Source organism: Geospiza fortis, unplaced genomic scaffold (genome assembly GCF_000277835.1).
Source record: "Geospiza fortis unplaced genomic scaffold, GeoFor_1.0 scaffold35, whole genome shotgun sequence".
In the NCBI taxonomy this organism is placed as follows: Eukaryota; Metazoa; Chordata; class Aves; order Passeriformes; family Thraupidae; genus Geospiza; species Geospiza fortis.
This window is the reverse complement of record NW_005054453.1, coordinates 571,077-589,674: the sequence shown is the minus strand read 5'-3', so window position 1 is coordinate 589,674 and position 18,598 is coordinate 571,077. Positions and strand designations below refer to the sequence as shown.

Sequence of the window (18,598 nt, the reverse complement as noted above, 5' to 3'; positions counted from 1 at the left end):
TTGGTCAAATGTTTTCTACTCATTTTCTTTCATACATTTGTTAAATCTCCCCTAACTTTTGTTAACTTCTCTGCTCTGCCCATTGAAATGTTTGGGCTGCTCTTGATTTTTTGACTACAGTCTGTCACACCAAGCAGCAGGATTCAGTGGTATTCCCTCTGGTTTCTGTCTAGTTAATTGTTTCTTGGAAAGCAGTGATTTTGGGATAGTAAATAAGCTTTGTAAAACGAGGACAGGGCACCCAAGCTCAAGACTAGTGGTCTTAAGTACTTCTATAATACAAAAATATGTAAAATATTCTTCAGTTTGTCTGCAGTCTCAGAGCCTTTCAGCCCTTGAGTATTATAAGTTTGAATCAGATATTGGCTCTGTCCCAAATTCTGTGCAAATAAAAATCAGCACCATAAACGACCTTTAAGCTAAAGTGACCTTTAAACACACCTTATAATAAAGCTAGCTTGAGAGATCTGAGCTGGAATGTATTTACTGTCAAGACAGCAGTAAATAAGTGGCTCTTTGGTGCTGCTGCTGGCTGTTATGTGCAGCCTGAGTGTTGAGTTGGACATGTGAGACTAAAATCAAGTACACTTAACTCACAGTGGCATAGCAGGGAAGATGCTGCTTGCTCATTCACTTAAAAATAAAAGATCAGAATCTACCACAGTCGCTGGACTTCAGTTATTGTGGATAATGCTGTGTATATTTTAACTGTGGTTAGGAGGATGTTTTTTTGGTCACCTTTTCCATTGCTTTATAAATATAAGCAAAGGTTTCATACTAAATATGCTGGTATTTTTGTGGCCAGAAAAAAAAATTAAAAGAAAAAGATATTAAAGTAATTGTGGAGTTACAATTCACTCATAAATTCACCTGACCAAAACTGTCTGCTCTCACAAAAACACTCTCCATATAGGTTTGGAGTTCTGAGAAATTGTACACAACTTACAATACATGTAGTGCTTTTCTCACACAGTATTGGTTGTTGTTTTCCACGTAAATACTAATCCATTAAAAAAAATCACCATTATATAAAAACAATAAAGTAAATGTAAGGAGGCAGTAACGTTTTTGCCACTTGAAAAACAGAAGGCAAAACCATATTATAAACTCATTGTGGACTTACATAAAGTTTCTTCAGAGGAAGCAGTATTCATGGATAAAAAGAAGTTTTGATGTCTTTGCTGAATAACAGTGAAATTTTTGTAAGTCACAGCAACGAGATAAATCAGATCACCTATTTTGGCAGTATTTCTTCATGTTGCTCTCAAGGGTTACAAGATTAAATCTCTTGGCATTGGTTTGTAACATGTTGCTGACCTCTTCACCTAAATTTGTGGGATGCTTTGTCCAAGAAAATTAAAAGCAAGCTTTGGCTGGAAATTAGGAGAAGTTGATGCTGAAATATGATGTCACAAGGATCTAGGCATATACACATTGTGTCAAACATCGTGAAACCTGAAATTCTTGAGTTATTCCTTTGAGGTGGGATGAACAAGAGAGAAACTGCTCATACAATTATACAATTACATTCACAGAAGTGTATGCAAGGATCATCAATTTTTTTTAAAAATCTGCATTTTGAATTTGTTCCGCAAATTTGGGGGGGTGGTGGGGGGTATTTCCAGTAATCTTCGACCTACGGTGTTCTGCTTTGTTTCAGCTGTGCAGCCGAGTGCAGGTCCCCAGGGGATTCTGTCGTTTGAGATGGAGTTCTTTGCAGGTTTCCTGTCCAGTCCCAACTGGCATCCACTGGCTCAAAGGTTCAATTAAATAGTGGCAAACTGACAGATTTGATAGGGAAGTCTTGAATTACCCTGCTCTCCCTTCAGCCAATGCAGCTTGTGCAGATTTCTCAAGGTGCAGAGCCAATCCTGCTGTCCTGTCTGGGGCTGCTTGGCTGTGTTTAACCACCACTGTTCCCAGCTGACTGCTGGGCCACATCTTCCCCTCATGTGTACATTTCCTTCCAGTGGCACGGAGAGCAAACAGAGGTTATTGCACATCCAGGTTCTGCCTCAGCGTGCGCCTGGGATGTGGCTGAAATGCACAGGGTGATAAGGAAAGAGTTTTGCAGTCCGTCAGTTTCTTTGTGCAGTTCTGCATTTGGCATTTAAAAAACCCTCCAACATACAACAGCCCTCAAAGAGGCCACTTAAAGCTCAGTATTTACTGATCCAAAATTTTATATCAAAATTCACATCCAAGGCTTAGAAAAGCTGTGTGGGTTTACTGGCTTCAACAGGTGCAATCTATTAAATAAAGATTGTGCTGCTCCTCACTGTTACTTCAGGCAGGACTGTGCCTAAAGAGTAGAGGGACTTAGCCATAAATCTTGTGGTACAAAAGGAGGCCAGATATTGTTGGGTTTTGTAGAGAAAGGCATAAGGGAGCATTCCAGACCTCTCTGTTTGCTGTACAGTGTCCTGTCATAACCTCAGACAGGTGTAACCATATGACCTTCTGCTTTCCCAGTGTTGTACACTGAGCCTGGAGGAGCAGAGTTTTGGCTAGAAATACCTTGGTTGATGGCTAGGCATTTAACTGAATGTGTGCATGATTTGGTGGTTGTTGCTACCTCAGGAAGAGAGGTAAAATATTTAAATATTTAAAATACCAACCAGAACAAAGCAATAGCAATTGCTTGAAGTGAGTGAGTACTACCCTAAAACCAAAGTATACCAATTATGGCCAAACACCATACAATATCCATTCAATTTCTATATTTTTTCACTTATTTTAATAATATTGCTTTCCTATATGGTGATGTTCTGACTGAATGTTTTAAGATCACTTTTCACTACATTCTAATGTAGGAGAGACTTGAGTCTAAAATGAGGATTGTTTGCCAGCATTTAAGAGAACATTGTAGAGCTTAAGTTGTATTTTCTTTGAAACAAGTTTGCTTATTTATTTTCAGTTAGAGACAGTAAATTGTTCAGTAAAAGTATCCTGTGCCAAACTGAAGACTGAGTGCATGCTCATTAGGCAATATTGTGAGTTTTTAAAATCCACTTGTTAACTTTGATCTGCCTCTAACTGTGTAAGGAGTGTGTTTTGGTATTGAAGGCATTGTGATCCTCTTCCCAGTCTGCCCTGTATGGGAATAGAGCAGCCCCATCTCCCCTGCTCCACGCTGCTGGCACGGGGCTTTTCTTTCATGTCCCTGGGCTCATGCAAAGTGCCTTGCAGCCCCTGATGTGGGCACTGTCAAAGGCAAGTAGATGTCTCTAACATTTTGGGAGACACAAATAACACTGTGCTGTAAGACTCTAAGCAGAATAGTTAGAGGTAATGCTCATTGTTGAATTTAAATGTTTGCCTAAGAACTCGCTGTTCTGACCTGAGATGGGGGCATTGTTTGGGGATTTTTTTTTTCCTTCCTTACTCAGAGAGCACAAAACCTGAGCATGCAAAGCATGAAACAAGATTCAGAGGGGTATCTGGTATTAGATCAGTTATGGAGAGATAATAAACCGCCAGTTATTAGTGCAGTGCATGCCTCGGTGGTTTAACATGCCTCATTAACCTGAACAGGGAGCAGTGGTTCCAAGCACTCAGTGTGACAAGATCTTTTGCAGTTAGTGTGCTTATACAGTTTTCTTTTAGGGAGTCCATTAACCAAATTTCAGTTTCTAAAAGAAACAGTCTTTAGGTATGATAAGCAATTTAGCTTGTAGTCAAGAAATAGGAGCAAGATTCACTGCTAGACTTTGAAGTGTTTTCTTCCCTCCTTTCTGCCACTCCAAATTCTCCTTTTATTTTCTTTTCTGTTTGAGTGCTACGACGAGATAGTGATGAGTTGTTCCACAGCTCTTAGATATTGCCAGAAATCGTTAATGGGACTGGAAGCATTTGTGATCATACAGGAAGCATGTATGTATGGAGCTGAGAGAAATAATCAGGTGGATTTCAGAATGAGTATTTGCTTGAGAGATTGGTATTGTTTCTAAACACTTTCAATATGCAGCACAGAAAGTTTTATATATATAAAAAATGTATTATTAGGAGATAACACAAGAGAGCATTTTAAACCATTTTAAATGTTGCTGTCTTATAATTACAGTATCCATAGGTATAAATGCCAATGTGTAGTTCACAGTCAGAGGAAAGCTACAGGAGAGCTGAAAATTCACTGCAAAAGCTTTTGAGTCCATCACGGTGGCTGGGAGCTGGCTGGGCCTTTTCCTGCTCCTATGGCTCCTGGCTAGCCTAGTCCCATTGCCTTTTCTGGGAAGGGAAATTCAGTGAACCACTCCAAGCCCATCAGAGAGATTCAGCTCACCAAGGGGAGAAGAAGCCTTTACGCAGAATCCCAGGATATGCTTAGATGGAAGGGACACACAAGGATAATTGAGTCCAGCTCCTGGCCTTGCACACAGTCACACCATGCTCCGGAGAGTGTTGTCCAAAAGCTCCTTGAACTCTGTCAGGCTTGAACATTTAATCTTCTATTTCAAACCATATATTTTTATAATAAGTTAATTCTTCACCAAAGGTGAGTGAATATTATGTTCCTTGTGTCAAACCCTTGCTTCCTGAGCCATCAAAAACAAGTGAGATAAGTGATTACTAAGAATCATGTTCTGCTGACTGAAGAGAGGGTTCAATTCGGAAAGACTTAGAAATGTACTTTCCCTCTTCTGTTTCTGAAGAAAGAGATGAGGCCGATTACAAATGCCAGCTTCTTGGGCTGCACTCAAGCATAGTTGAGTGTTGACATTTTGTTTCCAAGAGGCACCTGTGGCACTTTGGTAAGCAAATACAGGTGCCATGACTTGGTGCTTGCCAAAATGTCAGCCATGGGGTGACTCTGGTCATTTTGAGCCACACTGACACTGCATAGCTGAGAGAGCTGTGAAGAGAGGGACTATGATGTTATAATTCATCTGCAATTAATTAATTAATAATTTATTTATTAACTCCTTCCCTAAATTGGAGTTTAAAGAAAAACTCATGTCCATTACCGTATCTTTAGTTTCTACTTCTGAAGTTGCCTAGGAAATGCAAGGTAAATCTCCACCAGGTTTATGTGTATTGATGTTCCATCTGGAATCACTTTCTTGCCGTGAAAATGGTGTGGTGATTACCTGTCAGTCACCTAAATCAGCTTAAGCCTTTTGTTTTCATTTTATTCATACACATTCTAAAGGGAAAAAACCTAAAGATTGGATTATGGCATTGGACACACAGCTACACAAGAAAAGCACAAACAAGAAAGTGTATTCATCCATGGTAGCTGATGAGAGGGATCTTCCTTAGGTATGCCAAAAAGTTTAGCTTGCTTGGGGTTCTAGCTCTGCAGCTTGATGCCTTGTGACTGATTTTTTCATTTGAAATCTATTTTAATCTATTTTATCTATTTTATATTGTTTAAAGATAGACTCTTCATCTATTTTGACCTTCCATTTTTTTTTTTAATTTACTCTCTGATTTTCTTAGGGAAGCCTACTTCAGTCAAGAAGGAGTGTCTTGTTGCATGCAGCTGAAATAATCCAGATTTCCCCTTCCTTCAGCAATGCTAAATTTATGTTCATAGCTCCATTGTATAAAATATTCATATATACAAATGCCTTTCTTGCAAGTCAAAAGATTTTTAAGAGTGTCAAAAATTTTAGGAAGCATTCATTTAATGGGATTTTATTAAACATCCTTTAAAATTTTAATGAGGTAAATAATGATAATACACATCACATCACACATTTCTTGATTAAATTAAGGACTTGTGTTTAATGCAAATAAAACCCCGTTTATCCAAAATGCAAACTAATTCCAGTTTGAAACACCTCTTCAAATTCTCACAAATTTGCATTACCTCTGTACTTTGCTGTAGTGTCTTTTACAGGTGAGAATTCCCGGGAATTCACTTTTCCAGAGAGACAATGGTGGGTTCTGGAAAATGAGAGCTGCCACAGATAAAATCTAGCCCAGCCCACAAACAGAATGGGATAATATGTTACCTAAATAACAGCATTTAACTAGGAAAAAACCCAAGCCAAAACTCAACCCCAACAAAACCAGTAAAAGCAGCAGCACTATAGGACGTTTTAAAATGAGGCAGAAGTCCTCTTCTACCTTCTTTACTCTCTGTTGCAAAGGGGTGATGTTGTTGAAGTATTGCTTCATATTAACCATCTTTAGTAACAGTCCTTAACATACTCATAGATGAAGGCTGTAGCTCATAGACTGAATGCTTTTAATATCTCTGTGTTATTCTTAATAGTGTTTGAAACACAATTCAAGCCATTACACAATTACACTTTTCAGTGTTATAAGGGCCATCATGGTTTGTTGTTTGGTGAAGAAAGGAGCACCTTCCCCTGCAACTCACAGTCTTTCGCTGACTTTTTCCTTATAATGGATTTTGAATTCTTGGTTTTGTCTTCAGTTTACCTTTACCCAGCTGTGCTCCCTAAACTCTGCCTTCTTAATAGTCTTCCAGACTACTTCTTCTCCTGAATAAACTTTATTATTGTTTATGCACTTGGGTGATGTGATCGTCTGGACCATCTCCTGGTTTTGAGCTTCATTCCATCATAAATCACCTTTTAGAGAATAAATTATGTTCTTATTGCAGGAAATGACTTAGATATGTACGAACACCAGTTGCTGGAACTTCAGCAGAGACTGTTGTATGCTGACATGGAAAATAAAAAGAGATCACATGAACTGAGCAGTGCCCTAGATGAAATCAAAAGTATAGTTGCAAGAAGAATGAACATGACAAAAAATCACACAGGTGTGTAGGGGTTTTTCTTGGTTTTTGTTTTGTTGTTTTGTTGGTGTTTTTTTAGGACACCAACATGTAAAGTTTAGTGATCTGGCTTGTTCCCATTGTTTAATAGAGCTTTTTGGTTACCTCGCCTTACAGGCTGTTGTACATCTCCATCTATCTGCTCACTGGAGTTACATGCCATAGACTGACAGTTTGATTTTGTAACCTAAAATAAATTATGTAGTTGTGCACGATCTGTCTTCCTCCCTGTTGAGACTGGCAGAGCTTCTTCCCTGGGGAGAGAAGGGGAGCTAGAGGAGGCATCTCTGTGCTGAGGCATTTCACAGCATCTCCCAGCTTCAGAAAGAGTCTGAAACCACCATTTAACCATGCTGACTGTCATGCAGCACAGCAGGCTGATGGTCAGACTGAAATGGGAATTAACCAGGGGAAGAAAGAACAAGGTGCATTTCTTCTTTGTATAGTCAGAGTTGTTTCTTCTGTTCTCCCCTGCCAGTTTTTGTCTGTTTATCTGATAGTAATTCACTGGGGCTGTTCAGAAGTTTATAAACAAAGGGCTGAGCATTGGCAGGGTGGTGGCCTTAGGAGCTGTCAGCCCCCAGTAACCCCACGTGCTGTGGGCAAAGAGTGACTGCCTAATGCACACCATTGCAGGAAAGGAGAGTGCAAGTTCCCCTTCCCTCTGCTTTTGGTTCTTGTTGGAGCCAGCTACATTTCAGAAAGTATTAGATCTGTCACTTCACAGGATTTAAGGCAGAAATTTCTTAAAGTCGCTGAATAATTTTCCTTTTATTTTTACTTACCCTTCTGCTTCCCATTCCAGCCGTGTTTTACTATACAACCAAAATTGAAAGGTTTATTGTAGTCAATGGAACTGTACTCCCTTGCCCAATATTTGATAGGTACCACTTCCAGATAAAGAAGGAAATTCCTTGAAAAGTTGTGAAGGTGGTTTCTGTGCAGCAAAATTCCAGTATATTTAATGGCTTAACTGTGTGGAAGGACTTCTGGGTCTCTCTCATACACAGATCTCTGGGCAGATATGTATGGTTGTTTCAGGGTTTTTTAAAGTATTTTCTGTAAGGTAGGAAATCTCTTTTTAGACCTAATTTTCAGTGGGATCATCTTTTGGAAGTTGTAAAACTTAAAATATTGCCCATTCAGTAAGCCTCTGCCTTTCTTCATCTAGGCTGAGTGAGTGAAGCTGATGATGGTTTTTGTGATACATGTATGTAACTTTGAAGGGTGGTAAATTTTGGGAGTTATTTTAGATGCATTCCTTGGGAAAAGTAACTTTCCATCCCAGTCAATAAATGTTCTGTTGCTTTCATCTTTATTTTAAAGTAGTAAAGAAAAATAAAATCACTACTTTTCTCTTAACTGCTACAGCCTTTTGTTTCTTGAATAGTTTTTAAAGGCCTGTATGTGGTCATTCTTTTTACCATAGGACTTTTTGTAAACTGAGAACTTTTGCTTGAGCTGTGGAAACCACCATGTGTTACTTTTTGGGGAAAGCATTTAAATTTATTGAGTAGTTAAGAAGGTTATTAATCAGAATCTGTGTTTATTATCATTTAAAAATTGTTTGCCAAGCATGTTAAAAAAAAACCCCAAAGCAAACAGTTTTTTACTGCTGCCTTTAAAATAACTCCTTACTGTGTTCTAAGCTGACTCAGTCCTGCAAGTGTGCAGGCACAGGGAAATACAGGTGGCAGCCCAGGATGTCCAACTTGGAGCTCTGCATCACCACCCGAGTGGGAAGTTCTGGGAAATTCTCAATTTAATATAATCTAATATATATGGCATGTAATCCTTTCTGAGGAATAGTTCTGGTTGAATAACCTTGTGCGTGGTAATCTGCCAGTGTTCAGCTGAGCAAAACAGGTGAAGAAATAGGCTTCTGTGCTTGCTTTTTATTTTATGTGGATCTCTGTGTTTGTTGTGTCTTTGAGGTGAATTAAAGTGGAAAGAGTTAAACCTCCCCAGGAAACTCCCCATCCATCTTACAAACATCTACTACTATCTCCCTCACCTTCGAGAATACGAAGATGCGATTTTCCCAAATGTTATTTTTGGGCAGCAGAGAACTGGAGGTAGGAAATCAAGTTTGGCTTCTATTTGCTGTATGTTTGTGTTTTTTATTCATCTCTAGCAATGAAGCATACTCAAAAGTTTGGAATGGATTTTCTCCCTTAACTTTCTAATGTTGCCAAGCTGAATGAATTTTAATGGCGATAGCAAAAGTACTTTTAAAATGCCCACCCCTATTCCAGGTCTTTATCTTAAAGTATTCTGAAAACCTTTGGAAATAGCAATAAAAATAATCTTAATCGAAAAACAAGATTATTTTTTGTTTTAATCATATATTCATATGGCTAAGATGCAGTAGCTGACATTTCCCCCCTACAAAATGAGCATGGATGAGGAAGCCAAGCCCAATTTGCAATGCATTCAGTTTGCCAATATGAGAAGCAAAGGGAAAGGTGATGTGATCATTTAAAGGATATTAATATTTCTTCAATGTAGCTTTTTCATCCACATAAGAAATCAGCTGTCACCTGCAGAAATCATAATGAATTCCAGTGAACCATAATACAAATTTTAAATGCATTGTCCTAACTGTCATGACAGGTAAAAGGAACATGCAAAAACAGCAAGCAAAGAAGAAGCAAGTCAACCATTTTGCTGAGTTTTGTATTTTGTTGAAATTTTTACTTTTCCCTAGGGTGATTTTATATGAAGAAACATTGGCAGTGTTTTTGATTTAACTAAAAAAAACCCCAAACCCTGGGCCATGCTCATGACAATGGATAACTTTCTACAGACTACTTATTAGTAGGTGTAGTTGTAGGAGTGTGATCTAGTGTTGGAGTTCTCACTGGAGTCCCCATAGATCAGTGCCACTAATAAAAGAATACTCTGTGTTTAACCTTCTTTTATTTGTACAGGAAAATCACAATAGCAAGACTGCAGTTCAATAAGTCCAGGTTGACCTTCAGTGTATAAAATGAAACAAACCCCAAACATTGGCACTTTGGTTTTTGAGCTGACATGGGCATGAAGTGAAAGAAGCAAGTCACTACCAGCACGTACTGTTCTATTTCAAACTGTTGCTTCCTCACCAGCCTTCTGGCATTTTGGTCAACAGAAAGCATCTGCAAGGACTAAGATTGCACAGGTTTACTGAGCTATGTTTGGCTGCTGATTTAAGTACTGCCCACACTAATGAAATAGAGACATGCTGCTAATGGTCTGATGATAGGTTTGCTACTAGTGGAGTCCTTGCCAGAGACAATTTCAGTTCCTTTGTTTTTAATAACAGTAACATCTTAGTTCTTTTATTGTTATTGGTGCTGTGAGAACCATTGATGCATATCAATGAAACTGCTCAGAAGGATTTTTGAATTGGATTCCTTTCTGAAATACACAGCGTTCACTTCCTGTGGGAACCTGCTCACCAGAGCAGTGCAGTACTCAATTTGAATCTCAGTGCAGAAGGAGTGGCATCTCCAAGTTCTCAAGTGTAGACCTGGTGTTCATAACACAGGCACAGGTGTCTCTAAACAAACCATAGCTGGAGGTGTCTCCCCTTCCAGGCAGTAGAGCAAATGCTGTCACAGTGCTAAGGAAATATTAACTGTCACCACTTTCATGGCCGCATCAAATCAAAATTAAAATGTGATTTCAGTTTCCCTTTAAGTTCCATGGCTTGAGGCATTCTCTCTTTGCAGTGTCCCTGGTGATGGGTATTCCTACAGTGAAAAGGGACAAACAGAGTTACCTGATTGATACATTGCATTCCCTGCTGTACCAACTCTCTGAAGAGCAAAAGAAGGACTGTGTATTAATCATCTTTGTAGCAGAGGTGAGTGTGCATGGAAAGGTGCAGGATGCTGATGGAAAATATGGAGATTTCTGTCTAAATGTAATAGTGAAAAACACTGTTAGCCTTTGGGAGGGATTTCCTCAGGGCTGGAGATGGTGAGCAGTTAGTGCCTCAGTGTTCATATGTGAAAAAAACCTGTTATGCAGGTGATCTGAGGGTAAAAATCTCATTGCATTTACCAACACTGTCCTTGGATCAGATTTTCCAGCAAAGCCATATGAACTCATTATTTATCTCTGAAAGTAAGGTTTTCTGCTTCCAGAATGAAATGTAAGTCCTCCCCAGAAAAGTGCCCTAGAACCTGAAGAAAGTAAACTTAGTCTAACAAATGTTCAAATTATTTATCTGCTGGTTTGATAACATGTATCTTGCAAAGCATCTTGACATATTGGAGCTTTCTGCGTGTGTTTTGGCATTTCCCATGCAAAAGAAAACTGTTCAGAGCCTTGAGCATGTTTGGGAAAGTAAACAGTGCTCAAGGTAAGATATTAAGGATAAATGATTTTTTTTTTCTCACTCAAAAATGCCTTGATTACATCAGAAAAAAAAAAGCTGCAGAAAGGATTAGCTACTAATAGCTTCTAGCATGCATGCATGATTGTGCAATTATTCAGACTTCTTATTTATTCTTCATATTTCTATGTCCTTCCATAGACAGCAATGAATTAATGCATGTATTCATTAACAGTTACAGTTTGCTATTTTTTTATTATTTAGTCATCACTTTTGCAGGTGTAAAAGTGCCAAACAGAGTATAGTTCACTTTAAATTTGGCCATGGCTTCCAGTTTTCTGTTTGGATCACAAGGATGAGTACAGAGGACCAGTTTTATTGGCTGTAGTTCCTCTTCAGCATTGTTTTCAGGAGCTGGACTTACTGTGCATTTTGCAATACCCTGGCAGTGATGAATTTGCCTGGCTGCCATTGAGGTAAACTTTTTATTATAGGGCTTCAGAGGATTCTGTGAGTTTTTAAGGGTTGACTTTTGAGTAGTTTCCCACTGTGGAGAGTCCTAATGTGACACTTCAAACAAACAGGAGCTGTGGTTGCATTATGGTCCATATCAGCCCATTCAGGATTAAACTGCCATTGCCAGACCTACTCTCCCTTTTCTCCCAACCCCAAGTCATGTTCTCACAGCTGCCATTTTTTCAGCCATGCAGTAAACTGGAGCAGATAACCATGCTGATCTGAGAGGTGATAAGAACATTTTATTGTGAGAGGAGGGCAGGTGTATTCACTGGTCATGAATCCACACCTTCCCTCTTCCCACAAAGCTTTAAAAGATCAAGGTGAATGTTTACATCATGGATTAAGCTTCAGTAACTTATTGACTGAGAGTGAGTTTTAAATTCTGGGTATTGTTTTTCTTACCACAGTTCTGTATTTCACTTTTTTTTTTTTTACTTACCACAAGTTTAATGTATAATTGGTAACAATTATATATTAAACAATTTGTTTATTTAAAGAAAAGATCTGAACTCATAAGACAGTTATTGTGTTGCTTTAGAAATAAAACTTTTCACTCTAAATGTAGTTAACAGATATGTTTGGCACACTAGCATTGCTACTTTTATGAAACAGCAGTAATGAATGTCCTCAAAATTTCCAAACATAGAGCTGTAAGTGTGTTTTATTAGGAAAGAATTAAATAAAAAATTTGAGTATTGCTGGCTTTAGAATATTTTGCTTAGGTGATTTTTCTCATCAGCCTTGGGCCTCTTTTGTGATTTTTGGATTATTAACCCAAACCAGTTTTTTTTACTGGTGGTTTTATGGCTGTGCTTTACTGGCATGGCAGAACAGAATTTTAGCCAGAAAAGAGCCTGGTCTTCTGCAAAAGCAGTGAAAAACAGTGCCAGAAATGGCAGCTGGAGATAGCTGGAAACAAAAGTGAACTGTAGTGAAAGTTTCATTGGCTTGAAAAGCCCATACTGTTCCTCACTAGAAATGCTGCTGTAACATACCACATTTGTTTGGAAGGAAAAAAAAATTACATGTTTGCATATACATATTCCCTACAAAGTGTTGTTTAATACAAAAATGAGTGACTTCTAATGAAAGCCTCCCTTCTTTTCTTAGGTGGATGCAGAGTATGTTAAGAGTGTTGCAGAAAGTGTTAAAGCCAGGTAAGTCCTACACTCAGCCAGCAGTGTGAATGTATTTGGAGCTTTTATGGAAAGAACTGGAACATTTCAACACTGAAATGCAACTGAGGCAAAGGTGCACTCTCAGTACGTATGCCACAACCCACTGTGAAATTGAGAACAGAAGTATGGATATCGATTTCTTTTTCATTTCTTATTTGATACATGTGCTTTAACTAATCAGTCAAGGTCTCCGCTTAAATCTCTGATAAATATTTACTCGAGCCTAAGTCTTTTCTCCATGAAATTAATGATGCAATTGAGGCACCTGAGGTTGCATGTATGAGTATGCACTGACTACACAGCCCTGCAGTGTGATCTGGCATCTGTCATGGAATCACAGAATTCCTTATTTTTTAACTATTTTTCAGGAAGGCAATACACTTGGGACAGCGTTGGGATTACATTTATAATCCTAAATGCTGCTACATGATGGGCAACATGAGATGGGTAGTCTTTTCCCTGCCAGATTAACCCTGGCGATGCCAAATGGAAGCTTGGTTCCCCCTGCAGTTCTGCTTGCTCGTATCTTCCTGGAACAAGATCCCTGAGGGATCCATTTTCTTCCTCATTTCAGGGTTTCTGCGCATCCTCCTTCACCCAAGGGTTTCCCAGACTGTGTTTTGTGTGTGGGTTTCCCCCAGAAGACTCCTCATACTGAGGCTGTTAGCAAAGTAATATTCATCATTTCCTGCCCTCAGAGGGCTTAGCTCAGCTGGGAGGACAAAGGGACAAGGGGAAGAGGCAATTTGAACGTGAGTGTTTAAGTTGCTGTAGGTATTGTACCTTCCTCCTTGGCACTGCCAAGGTACAATACCCACAGCAACTTAAACACTCGGATCATTTTAATTACTGCTTTATGGCTTTTGAAAAAATTACACAGAGTGTTTGCTTTGTCAGGGTTACACAGTCAGACTGATATTTTTCCCCATAATGCTGGTACTCTGATGTGTTTAATTTTTAGTGTTATCTTTTGTTTACTAATCATAGGAAATGGGAAACTCAGTTTTGAAACCACTGCTCTACCTGTTTTGTCTTGGGGTTTTAAAATGATGCAATTAATGCACCTGAGGCCTGATTGTTTGTTTTTGTTGGGTTATTTGTTGGGTTGGTGGTTTTTGTTTAGATTTTTTGATTAGTTGCTTTGTGGTTTTTTGGAGGAAAGGGGAAATTTGACTTCCAGGTTTGGCTCCCAAAGTAAGCTACACATTTTTTCAATGTCTCTTTAAATGGAAAATTTAATTCTTGGAGCAGAGACTAGATCCGGACTCCCTGTTCTCCACTCCTGCTGTGGGACAGTATAATTTTGCTTAGAAAGTAGAGTTGGAGCAATGGTAAGGAAACGGGGAGCTCTCATGCAAGGGGAAACAGTTGTGTGCTGCTCTGGGCAGTGGGTTTGAATTGTGTGAATTACTGCTGCACTTTGGCAGCTGTCTCTGCATTGTTAGTGAGCATCTGCAGCTGCAGGAGGGGCAGCATTTCTGAGAGACACTTCTCTCCAGTGTTTTCTGAGACTTGCATGAGTTCCTGGCCTGTCTGTTCTGATGGTTGTTCAAGACCCAGCCCTTCTTGGTTCCAAATTTGCTGCCAGTTTCTTCGCCAGAGTGGTGACTTCCACTTCTGGAGGAGCAGACCTAACCTGGGGGAGCGGCTGTCTGTGGCTGCCCTCACAAGTCTTTTTGAGGAACAGGGTCTCACTAGGATTCTCTTCCCAGCTTCCCCAGAGAAGTGCAGTCTGGAGTCCTAGAGGTTGTTTCTCCTCCTGCTTCCTATTACCCAGATCTTTCCAGCCTGGAGAAAACGCTTGGAGATTCTGAGGACCGCGTAAGGTGAGATTGCTGAGTAAAACCTAAGAACTTCTGCTAAGAGTGTCAAATGGAAAATTCAGAAAAAGTCAGCATTGTTTGAGCTGATAATGTCAGAGCTAAAGGACCTCATTTGTACTGGTAAGAAAAATTTACAAGGGGATCTTGGGAAATGCTACGCTGCACATCAGCTTCAGGGTGAGAGCCAAGGCAGCTCCTTTGGGTCTTGACTCTAGGCATCCAAGAGGTTTTCAACCAGATGGATAATGGCAACAAGTAATAGGCTGTATGATCTGTCATAGAGGAAAAAATAGAAAAATCTTTGATGTAACTGATGAGGGAGAGTCTCTGTGAACACACAGCCCATGTGGCCCTCTAGCTAACCACTGACAGCTACTGGGCTTTAATTAATGGCCTAACTTACGGTGGTCATTGGGCTCTTGTCTACTGTTACTACACCCTTAATGGTGATTTCATTCACTCCCATGCCCCAAATTCAGTCAGACAGAGATTATAGCCTTAAAAATATATATATTTATTGGAGGAAATTTATTTTCTTCATCAGCAATAACTAATTTATCAGAAGCCACTGCAACAATGCAGCAAGAGAGTTGCAGTCCTAAGAGTTTAGGCTGGAGGAAATCAGCTAGTATATTTACAAATATGTCTGTATGTATTTTGGCTTTATAGATAAATCTTATGTGTTCATACCATAGACCATAAGCAAGTTTACATACTTATAATTTAGTTTTAGATATGATCAGATTTGGATCAGGTATACTTTTATGTTCATTAATTACCAATAAATTACTCTGTAGTCTTTCAGTGTGGGTTATCCAACATCACTGTTGTCCTCTGGTAAAATGAGAGACTGTACAAAATATGTGTTTATATTTAAATCTGAAAATTATGGTTATCAACCTTCTCTTGTGCTGTTCATATGTAAAACCATTTACTTTTTCATCTATAAATAATCCACGTGTCTTTATTTCTACTCTTCATAAAATGATTAGTAGAATATTATAAGTCATTTGATATTAATAACTTGTTAGACATTTTTTTCCAGCTCCATTGACAGAGATCAATTTTTTTGTTTATTTAATGTTAACTTTTACAGGAAAATAAAATTATTTGCAAATGTTTACATTGATCGTAGGTGAATGCTTTTGCACTTAACAATGGGTTGGAATATACAACCTTAAAATTTTACTGTAGACATAAAAAATGCAGAGCATTAGACGTTCTCTTATTATAGAAATAACTCTTGCAACACCCTCAAAAAGCTTACCAGAATTTGCTTATGTTTAGGTGGAGAACTAAACAGAATTTGGATTATAGCTTTTTAATGCTGTATGCTCAACCTAAGGGAACATTTTATTTACAGGTATGTCCATATTATCATTAAGTAGCAGCAATGCCTCTGTACTGATGATTAGTTTTGGCAATTTTCATTTCAAAGGCCTCAATAAAACCAGCAATCTTATCTCATTGCCTATGCTCCTGACAAGCATCCACATATTTCTGTATTTATCTACATCTTGCAGCCAGGTACTGTTTGATTAAAACCATCTCTACCTTCCTGTCATTTGTGGGGTTGAAGAGCAAGGTAACTGAAGCATGAGACCCTCATTTGATTAGGTTAAGAAAGTCAGACTTTAGTATCTTTTTACTTACTGCTGCCAGGAAAAAGAGTAGTGACAGGTTCAGGTTATAGCCCAGATGACAATGAAGTGAAGTATTTCAGACAGGGACACACTCCAGTAGAGTGATACTTGAGATAAGGTCAACTACAAGCTGGCACAGGTCCTTAATTCTGCAGAAAATCTTGTGTTAGCCTTTAGGAAGATCCCCATGCATTTAAGCTTAGCTTTAACCATCATTCAAGATTTGTGCTAATTTGCACTCCATAAAGATCTTAATCACCACCACAGATTCCAAAATTTATAAGAGCTGCTTAATCATGGAAGAGGTCTATAAAATTTTACCTGTCTAATAATTTCATCAGTTTTTAAAAAAGCTCAGAAGAGCATTTTGTCTCAGAGCTGGTATTCCATAAGGACATCACAGGTTTCCTGGAAGCAGAAGACTGCAGGACCTGGCATCTCCTACAGTTTTTCTCAGGATTCAACAAAATCACATTTGAGCTGGGCTACTTCAGAGTCCCCATGCCCTGTTCTCAAATGTGGCACAGGTGCTCAGGATGCAGGTGGGCAAACAAAAATGTTGTGTTTTGAACAATTATGGTTTCATGGAAAATGAAGTATTTTCCTGTGGCTTTTGTGTATTTTTAAGAACATTATCCAAGTTTACTGAGTGCACTAGAGCATCGAGGTGTAGGAAACCCAGTGAAGTGAAACATTAAGATGCTGCCAGACGCTTGATGTCCCTTCCTGTTACCAAGTTCTCCAAGGATTCATATTTGCACCACAGTGACTTACTTATGTATATTTGTATTTCCAAAGGAATTGAGAACATGTGTTTTCTTATCTGAGACATTATATAACAACTGTGTTATTAAGGACAAAGCCTGGATGGTATTCTTCCACTTCTTTGTTACTACTTCATTTTTACTTCTCTTAGACAGACAACCTCCATGAGAAAAGTGAAAGGAAACCCATTTGGTACCTATCATGTAGGAAATTTTTATAGTCTTGCTGCAGTGGATGTATATTTTTTCATTCAAAGGTGCTGATGAGTGAAGGGAAGTTAGCTGTGATTATGCATTTTGCTGGCCTTCCCATGGCAATGGGGCAGGTGGATTAGGCAGTTCATATCTTCAATTTCCTGATCCAGCTGTGTGCAGCTGCACAACCTCCTTTGTTAGATAAGAGCATATGAGAAAACAAGTGGCTGTAAGCTGAAGGCAGAAAAAAACCCAAATTTGTATTTGGGTGCAAAGTATTAAACATGCAGGATAATAAAATGTTGTATAACATACTGAAAAAAATGAATACTGGAATCTCTAAGCAATGAGAGAGGTTCTCCAAGGTGTGCTTTAGTTGAACACAAATTACAGGGTTAAATAAATAACTTTAATGCCTTGTGCTACATGGGATATCAAACTACATCCTCTAATAATCACTGTCAGCTTCAGCAAAGACCATCCCAGACTTCAAAATTACTTTCTGTTCATAACCACAGTCACAGTCACTTTACATCACAGCCTCTGTGCTTTTAATCTTCCCTGGGTTTGCATACTTTTCTAAGGTGTTTCTCCATATGGTGGCCTCCCTAGGTTTTTCAGATACTCCAGTCTGTTTTTTATCCTTTTTTGGTGCCCCTCAATTTCTCTTTAAGGATTCTCTAAAACCTTCTTTGATTCTTTGCTCTTCTCCCTTTACATCTTGCTCCTGGCTAATGCTTTAAGCTCATTTAATTTTATTTCTTGTGAATTGATGCTTGGGGTTTGTTGTTGTTGTTGTTGTTCTCTTCTGCCTAACTGTCACCTCAGCTTAATCCTCAGATCTCAGAATCTGTTAAGAAGCATTCATCTTGATCAGTTTGTCTCTATCTATACATTTTTTATCTTACCGTCAGCAAAAGCTGACAGGGTCAAAACAGATCTCTTAATCTCAATTTTCTAACTTCATTCTACTTATTCCAGTTCACTGCTGCCAACACATTTCTTGTCAGCCAGCCCTACACTTGGAGCAATGCAGAAATTCAGCTAAAACCTCTGGGCCTGATCTCTCAAGCTCTTGATGATGACCCTGCTGCATCAGTTGAAGACCCAAAACCAGCAGGAAATTGTGTTTTGTTTGGCTGGGGCTTTTTTCCTCAAAGCATTAATTTTCTAGCTGTTTAGCTTCCTGAAGCCAGTTCCTGCACATGCAGCAGGGCCAGTGAAGTACAGCAGCTAGAATAAATTACTATATGATTATACTACACCCCAGCAATATTTTCCTGAAGACTTTGCCTTCCCTTCCTGTGTTTTCACACTCATACTGAATTCAAACCATGAATTACTTGCTCCTTAATTATTTCTGGAATACATCTATTTCCTTTGTGTCATTGCCTCCAGCCTCCT

General features: G+C 38.8%; 1 protein-coding gene across 1 annotated transcript in view; it reads left to right on the top strand.

Annotated features, from left to right (window-relative positions):
* Window positions 1–6,588: 6,588 nt before the first annotated feature.
* Window positions 6,589–18,598, top strand: part of MGAT4D (MGAT4 family member D) — a 22,112-nt gene continuing 10,102 nt past the window's right edge. The window contains exons 1-6 of the mRNA XM_031062597.1: window positions 6,589–6,736; window positions 8,686–8,826; window positions 10,465–10,598; window positions 12,702–12,748; window positions 14,482–14,595; window positions 15,880–15,955. Of these exons, the coding sequence (XP_030918457.1) occupies window positions 6,589–6,736; window positions 8,686–8,826; window positions 10,465–10,598; window positions 12,702–12,748; window positions 14,482–14,595; window positions 15,880–15,955 (660 nt within the window). The remainder of the gene's footprint in view (window positions 6,737–8,685; window positions 8,827–10,464; window positions 10,599–12,701; window positions 12,749–14,481; window positions 14,596–15,879; window positions 15,956–18,598) is intronic.